The 12,029-nt window shown below is 40.3% G+C and overlaps 1 protein-coding gene across 4 annotated transcripts in view; it reads right to left on the bottom strand.

The window, feature by feature from the left end:
- dock11 (dedicator of cytokinesis 11) overlaps positions 1 to 12,029 on the bottom strand; it is a 77,302-nt gene that overhangs the window by 53,335 nt on the left and 11,938 nt on the right. For all 4 annotated transcript variants that reach the window (XM_074622783.1, XM_074622784.1, XM_074622785.1 and 1 more), the window contains exons 5-12: positions 11,787 to 11,853; positions 8,715 to 8,810; positions 8,226 to 8,360; positions 6,214 to 6,397; positions 5,273 to 5,352; positions 3,495 to 3,578; positions 3,072 to 3,212; positions 716 to 1,003 (exon numbers count right to left, since the gene is read on the bottom strand). In XM_074622783.1, the coding sequence (XP_074478884.1) occupies positions 716 to 1,003; positions 3,072 to 3,212; positions 3,495 to 3,578; positions 5,273 to 5,352; positions 6,214 to 6,397; positions 8,226 to 8,360; positions 8,715 to 8,810; positions 11,787 to 11,853 (1,075 nt within the window). The remainder of the gene's footprint in view (positions 1 to 715; positions 1,004 to 3,071; positions 3,213 to 3,494; positions 3,579 to 5,272; positions 5,353 to 6,213; positions 6,398 to 8,225; positions 8,361 to 8,714; positions 8,811 to 11,786; positions 11,854 to 12,029) is intronic.

Here is a 12,029-nt window from a genome sequence, read left to right as displayed (position 1 = left end):
TATTTGAACATTTAAAGGTCCCATATCGTGCTCATTTTCAGGTTCATACTTGTACTTTATGTTTCTACTAGAACATGTTTACATGCTGTTATGTTAACAAAACACTTTATTTTCCTCATACTGTCTTCCTGAATATACCTGTATTCATGCTCTGTCTGAAGCTCTCCGTTTTAGTGCATTTCAACGGAATTGCGTTGCTAAGCAACAGTTTGGGTCCATGTTTACTTCCTGTCAGCTGATGTTATTTACATACACTGCAACAGGAAATAAACTGGGACACATTTAGAAAGTTTATGTTGAAAACCGTGTGATGAGCTATATATTGTATATTTGTGACATCACAAATGGACAGAAATCCGGCTTGTTTCAAACGCACAATTTCTGAATACGGGCTGTGTGTATTTCTCCGTACATTGAGCGTTTTTATAGTTTAACAGTATTTAGAAAGCACTTAAACCTACTTTATAATATAAAAGACATGAAAATCTTACTTTTTACAATATGGGACCTTTAAAGTCAATGATGTTGTGTTTCTTTCTTTTTTTTTCAGAAGACAAAGATGTCAAAATATGTTTCACAAAGAGGAAGGAACATTGTGTTATTCACACCTTGATCTGTATGAGTGATACAACAATGATTCAGGCTGACTGGCTCTTCATCATCAGTGAGTCATTTCCTCAATAAAACAGCTGTTTAATCACAGCCAAGTTCATACCTGTGTGGGGAAGCGCAGCAGAGCCTCCGACACCCTCTGAAGAACCGGCAGGCCGTTCCCTTTCGCCGAGTCTCCGTTCACCATGAATCCACCTCCTCCTCCTCCTCCTCCTTCCCTGACACCTCCTCCTCCTCCTCCCTCCGAGTCCGACGAAGGAGAGAGCTGGCCCGAGGCGTCGGTCAGCATCTCCCTGACGCAGGGCGGGTTGAGGTCGACGTGGAAGTCGGCCGAGATTTTACAGCTCTTGGAGACGTCAAAGAGAGCGAGGCTGATGAAGAACGGCTCCACCTGAGGAACCCAGCAGAGACGGTTAAGGGCTTAAATACATCAGCCAGGGTTTATAATATGTATAATTCATTTACTGCACATCATATTTCACACTAGCATTATTCAGAATATTATATATATTCTTATATATTAAGAATATATAGTATATAAACATTATAAAAAAATCTCTAAAAACAAATAGTTCATCCCTAGTTTGGCAGTTCTCTACAGTAGTGCCACCCACACATTTTGAATGCATTTATATGCCAGGATGGTTGGTTCCTGCATGGTTGGTTCCTGCATGATGGACAAGCTTAACTCCATCCAATAAACTTTAAAACTATCAGAGACTGTGGATGGAAAGGAGGGAAGGACGAAGGGGGGAGGGAAGGAGAGAGCGTGCTGCTTCCAAACCACAAATATGAGTCGGTTCTATCCTCCTACCAGCCCCTCTAATGCACCAGCTAAGACACTCAATGTTTTATGACTACAGCAATCTGCTATGACAATGGTGGTGCTCACACACGCTCTAAACTGCTGTCTCATGCTGCCAGAAGCTCTAACACACTGAAGACATTCCCACCATTCATCAGACTCTGTTTATCTGGAGCAACAAAGTTTATAGCTTAGAGGAACAAAAAAGGAAAATAATGAGGCAACATCAGTGTGTGGAATTGCTTGATACAACTAGGGCTGTCAACATTTATTTTAACGCCACTAATTTCTTAAACGCATTAACGCAACGAAGTTGTAGCGGGATCAGTTTTAAAGCAAGAGTGAAGATACTGGCATCATATGAAACTAGAAAATCTATATAATCTATAATCTACCATGTCATACTAGCTTGTCATGAAGGAGGTTAAATAACTCTCCAAACTCACGCTAAATTTTGGAGAGGAAAAACTGGCATGGCCATTTTCAAAGGGGTCCCTTGACCTCTGACCTCAAGCTATGTGAAAGATAGCATCTGTTTTATGCTAAATGCAGTACCTGTGAGGGTTTCTGGACAATATTTGTCATTGTTTTGTGTTGTTAATTGATTTCCAATAATAAATATATACATACATTTGCATAAAGCTAGCATATTTGCCCACCCCCATGTTGATAAGAGTATTAAATACTTGACAAATCTCCCTTTAAGGTACATTTTGAACAGATTAAAAAAATGTGTGATTAATTTGCGATTAATCGCAATTAACATTCATGTGATTAATCGTGATTAAATCATTTAATCGATTGACAGCCCTCATTACAACAATATCTAGTTTTGTTATCTGTTGGCCTGGTTACTTCCATTTCTTCCAGACAGGCCCACATGAATTATGAAGGTGTATTATGTGGGGCAGCACTGTAGAGGGTGAGGATGGTGGAGGTTGTGTTAAAAGGAAGTCTGTGTGTTGTGAATATACGAGTGAGTAAGTGCATATAAAATCACTAGAGAGATATTTTCACAATGGATTTTTAAAGTTTTGAGATCATTTTTTAAGGAGTTAGGTCTTCTTGGTCTGGCTTCAACGTGTCCTTTTATTTATTTTATTTATTTACATTTTTTTTTTTATTATTATTTATTCTACTGTATGAATATAAAGTATTATTATGGAGGACGAAACCTTCCAAAATCAAAAATAAAGAAATGAATAAAGAAATAAAAATGACTCAATAAATAAATAAATAAATATGTCATTAAATATATAAAAAATATAATAAATGTAGCCATTAACTAATTGTGAAAAGGTGACATAAATTGATATTTCTGTTATAAATTGCTTCTTTATTTATTTATCTTTGTATTAATTATATTTACTCTTCTGTTTAATATTCCCTTTTATTTACTTATGTATTTATCTTTATTTATTTTTTAATTAATTAATATATTTTAGCATTTATTTTTTATTTATATATTTATTTTGTAATTTTGATTATTTTTTATTTTGGCAGGTTTCGTCCTCCATAAATCATGGTCATCTATTTGAGTTTATCATTAGTAGTAGTACATGGTGGACCATAGGAAGTAGTAAAGGTATTAGTAGAGTCATATAAAGCAGAATATAGAATGAATCTTTCCTGTGGAAGTAAGATGGTAACGTACATTGGTGAGGACGCCGTCCCCCTTCTCACTAACGCAGCCCTGGAGACTGAAGGTCAGGTCGTGGCAGCTGACCACGATACGGCGGCCAAAACGCTCCTCGAACGGCTTCACGTCCGGCTCGATGCCTGAGAAGTCCAGCCTCTGGATATCAGACAGGAGAGGAGGAGGAGGAGGAGGAGGAGGAGGAGGAGGAGGAGGAGGAGGAGGAGGAGGGAAGCATGAAGACAGGAGATAAAACGACAAGAAGAGAGAAAGATTGATCCAGTGGAGAGGAGAGAGGATAAGAGAGGATGCAAGCAGTGAAACAAAGAAGAGGACACAGTGGACATGGTGGAAAGGGGAGGAGAGATCAAACGGTCTGAATCAATAGTGAAATAAATAAATCATAAGATAACCAAGCGTTAACAGGAGCGTCTTGTATACCTGTGTCTCAGGATCCAGAGAGAAAAGCTTTTGTCTGCCTTCATTCCTGTTCATCTTATTGAGCTGGTCGGTCTCCCTGGCGTACTGCAGACACACAGAGAGGGGAAGAACAGAAGTGACAGTAAATTAATGTAAGCTCATTGTAGAAATATAAGGCCATGTGGTTTCTTATTATTATTATATGGCAATTTTCGCTATTCTTGTCCATTGAAAAAATAGAAACTGGCTTCAAAACAAAACTAATATCTTACAAAATAATGGGCCCTACACAGTAGACTGTTGCTAGTAAACCAACACAAATACAGACACAGAGTAAGACAGAGAAGACGCCAAGCAGACCCAGACGAAAGGAGAAGAAGGGTATCTGATGGAGACAAACATATCAAACCCCTCAGGTCAAGGTAAAAGCCCTGATCCATCTCCTCCCCCTTTCTGTTTTTCCTGTTCTCACTGTGACCCGCCTGCAGACAAACTCAAGTTCGTGGAGACGGGAAAAGCAGCGTTGGAGCGGCCCAGAGCAAACAGCGGTGAAACAGCAGCACAGCAGCACAGAGGGCTTTGTTGTCTGTGTGTAGCTCTGGGTTTATAGACATATTAAAAGAGCACCGTCTCTGTAGAATAAACACTGCTGTGCTCAGGCTTAGAAAACCGACTCAAACACAAGAGAGTCAAACAAAAGAGCTGCTCTGCTACGGCTCCTCCATTATGAAGACATTTATAAACAATACATTATGAATGTCATCTGGTACAAAGGCTCAGACTAATTTTTGAGATGAGATATGTCTTCTTTTGCTGCCATTAAAGGAGACAGCTTTTTTTTTTTTTTTTACAGATAAAACATAATTACTAGGGCTGTCAAATTGAACACGATAATAACGCAAATTTGTTTTAATGCCACTCATTTATTTAACGCATTAACACAACTTGTGATTTCTAGGTTGTAGTGGGCTCAGTTTTAAAGCTAAAGTGAAGATACTGGCATCATATGAAACTAGAAAACCTAAAGAATCCTGAGAGGGCTTCTGGACAATATCTGTCATTGTTTTGTGTTGTTAATTGATTTCAAATAATAAATATATACATACATTTGCATAAAGCAGCATATTTGTCCACTCCCATGTTGATAAGAGTTTTGAATACCTGACAAATCTCCCTTTAAGGTACATTTTGAACAGATAAAAAATGTGTGATCAATTTCCGATTAATCGTGATTAACTATGGACAAACATGCAATTAATGGGGATTAAATATTTGAATCGACAGCCCTAATAATTACATTAATTAAATGCCTACAGGGGATGTAGACAACTACCTTGTCAAATTAAAAAAAATGTAGGGCTGAACTGAATGAGCGTTTTTGAAAGGCTAAACGCCAACAAATATGGTTTGAAGCAGATTATTTTGTTAAACATAGAAACATGTTATGATGATGAAAATGAAATGATTGCATCTGTCTCTTTTTCAATAAATCTTGACTTTTGGACTTTACAACGCTCTGGAGTTATTGGAAATGTTTGGCTCACACAAGTCGGAAACAATCCTACGCAGCGACCACTGGAATCTAGTATGATACTAATAATATTAGTGTAGCCTAATCTTTATCTGCAACTGTGCAGAAATAACGGATTTAAATACAGTGAATAGATATGCAAAAAAAAAAAAAATATTTGATACAGACCTAAAAAAAATGATACACTTGAAATGTGATATCTTAAATATTTCTGTATTTCCATATATCACATATCTGAATTCATTAATTCTCCATCCATCCTTCATACCTTTATGAGTTCAGGGTGTAAGCTCCTCCCCAGGCTCTCCAGCAGGCTCTCACCTTTACCTTGGCTGGTGGTGTCGTCATCTGATCGAACAGGACAGTGAACATTGCATGAATAAGAGTCATCAGAATGCACAGAAACCCAGTCTAAGATCAAATCACTCAATGTTTCCCTAATGGTTTTCCTATGTGGCTGATTTGTGTTCCCCAGATGGACAACTAATATCTTACTGGCCAAATTAAAAAGAGGCTTTTCATTATTCTGCTGCCTCCCAGGTGACAGATGATGGACCGAATGAACCCTAAAAGCTCCTCCATCTTTCTGGACGGCCTCCCAGTCCCTCATCAGCATCTCTGACCAAGCTATTGAGTTACACTAGAACACTCTGCAGAGAGAGTATATTATTATATAAGGAAAAAAAGGATGTTGGCAAGACGTAGGCAAACTGCATAAAACTGCTGGCACTCTTCCACAGCTCAGGACGAGCAACGAGTTCAACAACTCACCATAAACTGCACCCTAAAGAAACACACACTTTGGGAGTGAAACTAAAGAGAACAGCTGAAAGCTTTGATTTACTGGTACCTGCAGAGCTGAATAAACTTTAGAAGAATTTACAGCTGATGTGGAAGCTTCTATCTCTCCACTGGCAGCAACTATAGGTATATTATTAAGCCTATTTATTGCCTATGTACCATTGCAAAATGGTAGTCATCAAAAAGTCATAACACAGGGCTCAGACTTCTTAGTTTCAAGGGAGTTTTGGACTCAATCCACTACCAGGGAGCGGGATTACTTTAATCCTGGCTCAGAGGTTCTGTTCAAACATGCTATTATTATTATCATAGCTAAACGGACCATGGCAATACAGCAACCTTTCAATAAGACTGTAAATAAACTGAAAGACGATCTGGACATGTGTATATGTCTCGAGCATAACTGACCCAGGGAACAGTCCAGTGTCTCCGCCCCGTTCCTCCTGTCCTGGCTGAGCTCGGTGGTGCTCTGCAGAGCCTGTTTCAGCGTGAACACCCACTCCTCCATCTCCGCTTCGCTGTCTGCAGCCAGGAAGTGGCTGTAGCGGTCTTGCATCTTCAGCTCGAAGCCGTTGCGGCGCATCTTAGGGCTCTGGGAAGAGGGGGGGGGGGGGAATTATAGTATTTTTTTAGTACTTTGAATTTTTGTTCTTCTTCAAACAAAACACTAACAATGGATAAAAGATCATCCTATATTCTGGTAATAAAACGAGTGCTACAGTTAAAGACAACGCAAGAGGATTTCCCCTGGAGGTTAAAGAGGACCTATTATGCTCATTTTGAGGTAAATACTTCTATTTGGGTTTCTACTAGATCATGTTTACATGCTTTAATTTTCAAAAAACGCTTTACTTTTCTCATACAGGCTGTGCTGCAGGCATCTCTTATCACCCTCTGTCTGAAACGCTCTGTTTCAGATAGACAGCTCTGTGTTACTTGGTGACATCACCACGTTATGGAAGAAGAGGCGGGACTTCAATCAAGGAGTTTCAGGCAGTTCAGGAGCAGTAACTCCCTTTGGTGTGGACTTTGGGCTTTGTAACTTTGCATGCACAAAAAACTATATAGCACACTAAAGGAAAGGGAAAAAGCACAAAAGCATAATAGGTCCTCTTTAATATAATTTAGCCAATTTATTGTATTTTTCTGACCAAAACATTTTGTTGCAAGTACCTCTGTAATGAGCTTTATGCTTGCAAAGTGCTTCTGATTGATTCAAACAGACAATGTTCTCACTAAAGATTGTTTTGTCCTTACATTAGGACATTTTTCTGTGAAAGTAACGTTAAAACTGCTGTATTTCGGGTGCAAAACATGCTTTACTTGTCAAACAACATTATACACCACAAGCTTCCGCATTAAACCCACGAGCCAGAATGAGTCTCCTCACTCTTCCCATTCATCTTCTGAATGCGTTCTCATCAAGCTGAAAGCTTCCCAGTAGCCTGTCCGGTCAGTACAGACCTGAATGAGGTACCAGCCTGTGCCATGAGCCAACAGCATCAGCATCTCATAATCTGCTTGAACGGGACTTTCTGTCCAAGTGAATGGAATGCAGTAAATTTATCCAATCAAAGCGACGAAAAGCCTCTGGAGCGAGACAAGGAAACACACTGAGATTCACGAGGGTGAGAGCTTTTGCCAAAAACTGAAAACTCACAGAGGGAGATACACCAAAAAAGAGTTTGACTTAAGAAGCAGCATGGTATATTGAAAGCTTGAAGGGATAGTTTGGATATTTTGAAGTGGGGTTGTAGATAGCGGTCGGCACGCCCGCAGTTTGGAGAAACAGACAGGAGTACCAGCACGGGAGCAAAGCAATGTGCTGCTGTGGACGAGGGCAGCAGCTAAACAGATTTTAGACACCTAAAAAAAATCACGCTATATTTAGAATATTTTCACCACTTTACCTCGCCGTCAGACTGCCCTTTCTGACGGGGATCTGAAGCCGTTATCTATGCTCTCTTCAAAGCCACCAGACTCCATTGATAAAAACAGTCATTTTACCTTGCAGAACACAGGAGTTGCTGGTCTACCGCTGCCTTGATCGGTTAGTTTGTTTGTGTGATTGTGTTGCTTTTGGTGTTTTAAAGGGTTAGTTCAGATTCACCAAAGTCACACAATAACACAAACAATGTCAATGCAGTGTGGTGGCTTTAAAAAGAGCATAGATAATCAGTTCCCCTTTTGGAAAGGGCTGTCTGACGAAAAGGTAAGCAGTGAAAATATTCTAAATATAGCGTACACTTAAACTGATATTGATTTTTTAGGTGGGCCTTTCTTTTAGGTGGATAAAATACGTTTTGCTGCTGCCCACATGTTGGTCAAACTGAAAAAAAAAGGCTAGTGCTGCAACTGTTGCCGTATTCTCAACTGTGCATTTGATGCTTCTTGGATTTTTTGTTCCCAGCCCTGTATACCTGAACAACGTCTATGCAGGAGTCAAGGTAGATGGATCCTTTGGTATCCTTGCAGTTCTTCTCATCCTTGTAGGAGTTGAGGATGTAGGAGCCGTCGGGGAGCTGAGACAAGTAGAAGAACCTCCTTTTGAACACCTGCAAATTCACAGCAGCAGAGAGCAAATCAGAGGAATATCTAGCAGATTGTAAACAACTTAAAACAGAGAAATGCAGTAGAAAACGTGGCTTCTTCTGTTTTTGCCTACATTTAAGTTGCTAACATGATTTAAACACGTTAGTATAGATGTACAGCACATGATGGGATAGAACAATGCAAAAGATGATAGAGATTTGTTTAGTTTCAACAGTTTATAAGCCACAAAGGAGAACGAAGAGCCGGCATCTCACTGTGGTGAACCCTACGTGTTGCTGTTGTTGTTTCATTTGTTGTTTCATTTGTTGCTGTTTATGTTGTATGAATAACAGACAGCACGTCTGGCGGTGACTCACCCTCATGGAGACAGACAGGCTGCTGTTGATGTTGGCTTTCTGAAGCCAGCCCTGCTTCATGATGCCTCCCCTCTGGGAGCACAGCGATGCTGTGTCCTGACAGACACAAGCACGGGAAATCAATTATAGACAGACTTTATCATGCAGGTGAAGTCAGGTTAATGGTTCTAACATATTGAAGGGATAGTTTGGATTTTCTTTTTAAAGTGGGGTTGTATGAGGTACTTATCCATAGTCAGTGTATTACCTACAGTAAATGACGGTCGATACGCCCCCCAGTTAGGAGAAACAGACAGGAGTACCATCACGGGAGCAAAGCAATGTGCTGCTGTGGACGGAGGCAGCAGTAATACAAATTTTAGACACCTAAAAAAATCAATATCAGTTTGAGTGTACGCTATATTACGAGTATTTTCACCGCTTAACCTTGCCGTCACTCAGCCCTTTCCAACCGGGGAACTTAAGCCGTTATCTATGCTTCAAAGCCACCAGACTCCATTAATAAAAACAGTAATTTTATCTCGCCGAACACAGAAGTTGCTGCTCTACTGCCCCCTCGATTGGTAAGTTTGTTTGTGTTATTGTGTGACTATGGTGAATCCGAACTAACCCTTTAAAACACCAAACTGACACAATAACACAAACAAACTAACCGATCGAGGCAGTGGTAGACCAGCAACTCCTGTGTTCTCTGAGGTAAAATTACTGTTTTTGTCAATGAAGTCTGGTGGCTTTGAAGAGAGCATAGATAACGGCTTCAGTTCCCCGTCGGAAAGGGCAGTCTGATAGCAAGGTAAAGCGGTGAAAATACTCTAAACATAGCGTAGATATAAACTGATAATGATTATTTTTTAGGTGGCTAAAATTCGTTTTGCTACTGCCTCCGTCCACAGCAGTACATCGCTTTGCTCCCGTGCTGGTACTCCTGTCTGTTTCTCCTAACTGGGGGCGCCACCATCTACTATAGGTAATACACTGACTATGGATAAGTACCTCATACAACCCCACTTTAAAACATCAAAACTATCCCTTTAAGCATCACAATAGTCACTGTGCTTATCTCAACATCTTGTCTTTTCTGACAAGTATCTGGTTGCAAGAGATGTCTTTCACTGATCACAGCTGCAGTATATTAACATAGTTGTGAAAATGCCATTAATTCTAATCACACACTGTCCAGCCAAACCAATTAATCAGGAGAATTTCATCGGTTTTCCATAGAAGGGTTCATCATAACTCAGCCTCAGTCCCGTCACTGCAGCCTTTCCATCCCATAGCTATCGTGGGATAGTTCATCATCAGCAGCATAGCTAACATAAACATCCATCACAAGGGAATGGTCCCTCTCATATACAAACACACACATTCTCTGGAGCAAATGCACTCAGCCACTTGGAGGAATGCACAATACAAGGGGGAGCTAATTAACTTAATGTCAGCCTGGTAGTGACACACGCACATCATGACATTGAGTGAGAAGGGTTGAGGTGTGTATGTGCGCAATTGAGATGAGCCTAATCACACTGAAGTGGCATTTTGTCCTCCAACCGAGCGTCACACCTCCCTCTTTCTCTCTCTCTCTCCAGCTTTGTCCTGTAATCTAATAGGCTGTCTGTTCTCCTCCCACAGCTCGCTCACGTCCATCCTTCTCCACAGACATACAGCAACTGAGTGGCCGACCACCATGCATACACACCTCGCCCCACCCTACATCACATCAACAATGGTAGTGTACTTAGCATTGTCATCATCTAAAGCCTACTGTCTGATTTATTACTGATTTATTGTTATGGCTCTGTGGATGGATATAAAATGTTATATAAAAGACATCGAACAGCAAACAATTCTCTCTCTATATATATAATGATTGTTTGCATTTTCTCTTTTTGTTCTTAAATAGTCTTGCTACGAGCCCACCATCACTAGGGCTGCATGATTTTGAAAAAAATATCTAATTGCGAGTCAAAATGACTGATATTGCAATTGCTATATGATTTGTGACATTAGAGGATCTGATCATTTTAATTATTATATATTAATTTTATTTATACAAATTTAATTTTTATTTATTATTAAAATTATAAATCATACATCAGCAACTTTGTTAAAAAAATCTTTAAAATTAACCGAATTTTTATTTATTATCCAAATAATAAATCGTACACCACTAACTTGGTAAAAAATCTTCAAAACTAACAGAATTTTTATTTATTATTAAAATAATAAATCATACATCAGCAACTTGGTAAAATCTTCAAAATTATCAGAAATTACAATTCAGGTGTAAACCCTTTTAATGCAGCAACAAGTTGGTCAAAATATAAACAGGAATTCAAATTCCAGTATATAATGTATAAAGTATATAAACATAGAATTGAATTGAATAGATCGGCCCCATTGTCACCGATACCTGATCCAGCTGTTTGAGTCAGTATTGGCCCGATATCTGATGGGGTATCAGTATCGGTGCATCCCTAAATGAATTGTGCAGCCCTAGCCATCACAGCCAGACATGCTAATGCAGAGATAATGTAACAGTAGCGTGGCCCGTTTGGAGAAGTAATGGAGCCATTTCCTCCCTGCCCTCTCCGCCTTGGCAGCAGCAGCAGCATTTATTTTCCTTCAATTAAACCCGCTCTCCGTCTAAGTTCATCCACATCCGGCCCGAGGCCGGGCAGGAGGAGGAGGATCGATGAGGGCTATTTATAGGACGTATATATGCTACTGGTTTCACTGCCCTGTGCTCAGTCTCTGAGGGGTCACACTGCCGGGCGGACTGAAGGACTGACAGACCATAAGTCACAGAGAGTCTTCCAGCACAATTACCAGCTCAGTGCATGTGAACGCTGCTCATATTCTCAGCAGCCAAATTTGTGTCTCATCTCCATCATTCAAAACGATTAAAGGGGGTCATTTTAATTTCCGAGCAGGGTTTATTGCGCATCACTAAAAGCTGTGCACGTATATGCATTGGTGCAATCTGCCCAGTGAGTCAATAGCAGACCACTCATCCTCGCCGCTGCAGCGATCAATGTCTGTGATCTAACGGCGCTCAGACCCCCGTCTACTCACCTCGTCTTTGGCGTCTTCGTCGATCTCAAACGTGTGAGCTGGCAGCTTGTCTGTCTTCAGGCCTTTGCTTTGAAAAGAAAGCGAGTGAGCGTCAGCAGGCTTCGATAAATCAGCACCCCCCCCTCCCTACTGTACGTCCCCTGTGGTGAGGTCTGCTATCTCTCTACGTCTGTGTACAGCATGCAACCAAGCGCTGCTTGCGCTGTCTGCTTTGCTCTGTTTGTCCTGTGTTGGTCAGCAAAT

Source organism: Sebastes fasciatus, chromosome 22 (genome assembly GCF_043250625.1).
Source record: "Sebastes fasciatus isolate fSebFas1 chromosome 22, fSebFas1.pri, whole genome shotgun sequence".
NCBI classification, from domain to species: Eukaryota; Metazoa; Chordata; class Actinopteri; order Perciformes; family Sebastidae; genus Sebastes; species Sebastes fasciatus.
This window is presented reverse-complemented; position numbering and strand designations above follow the sequence as displayed.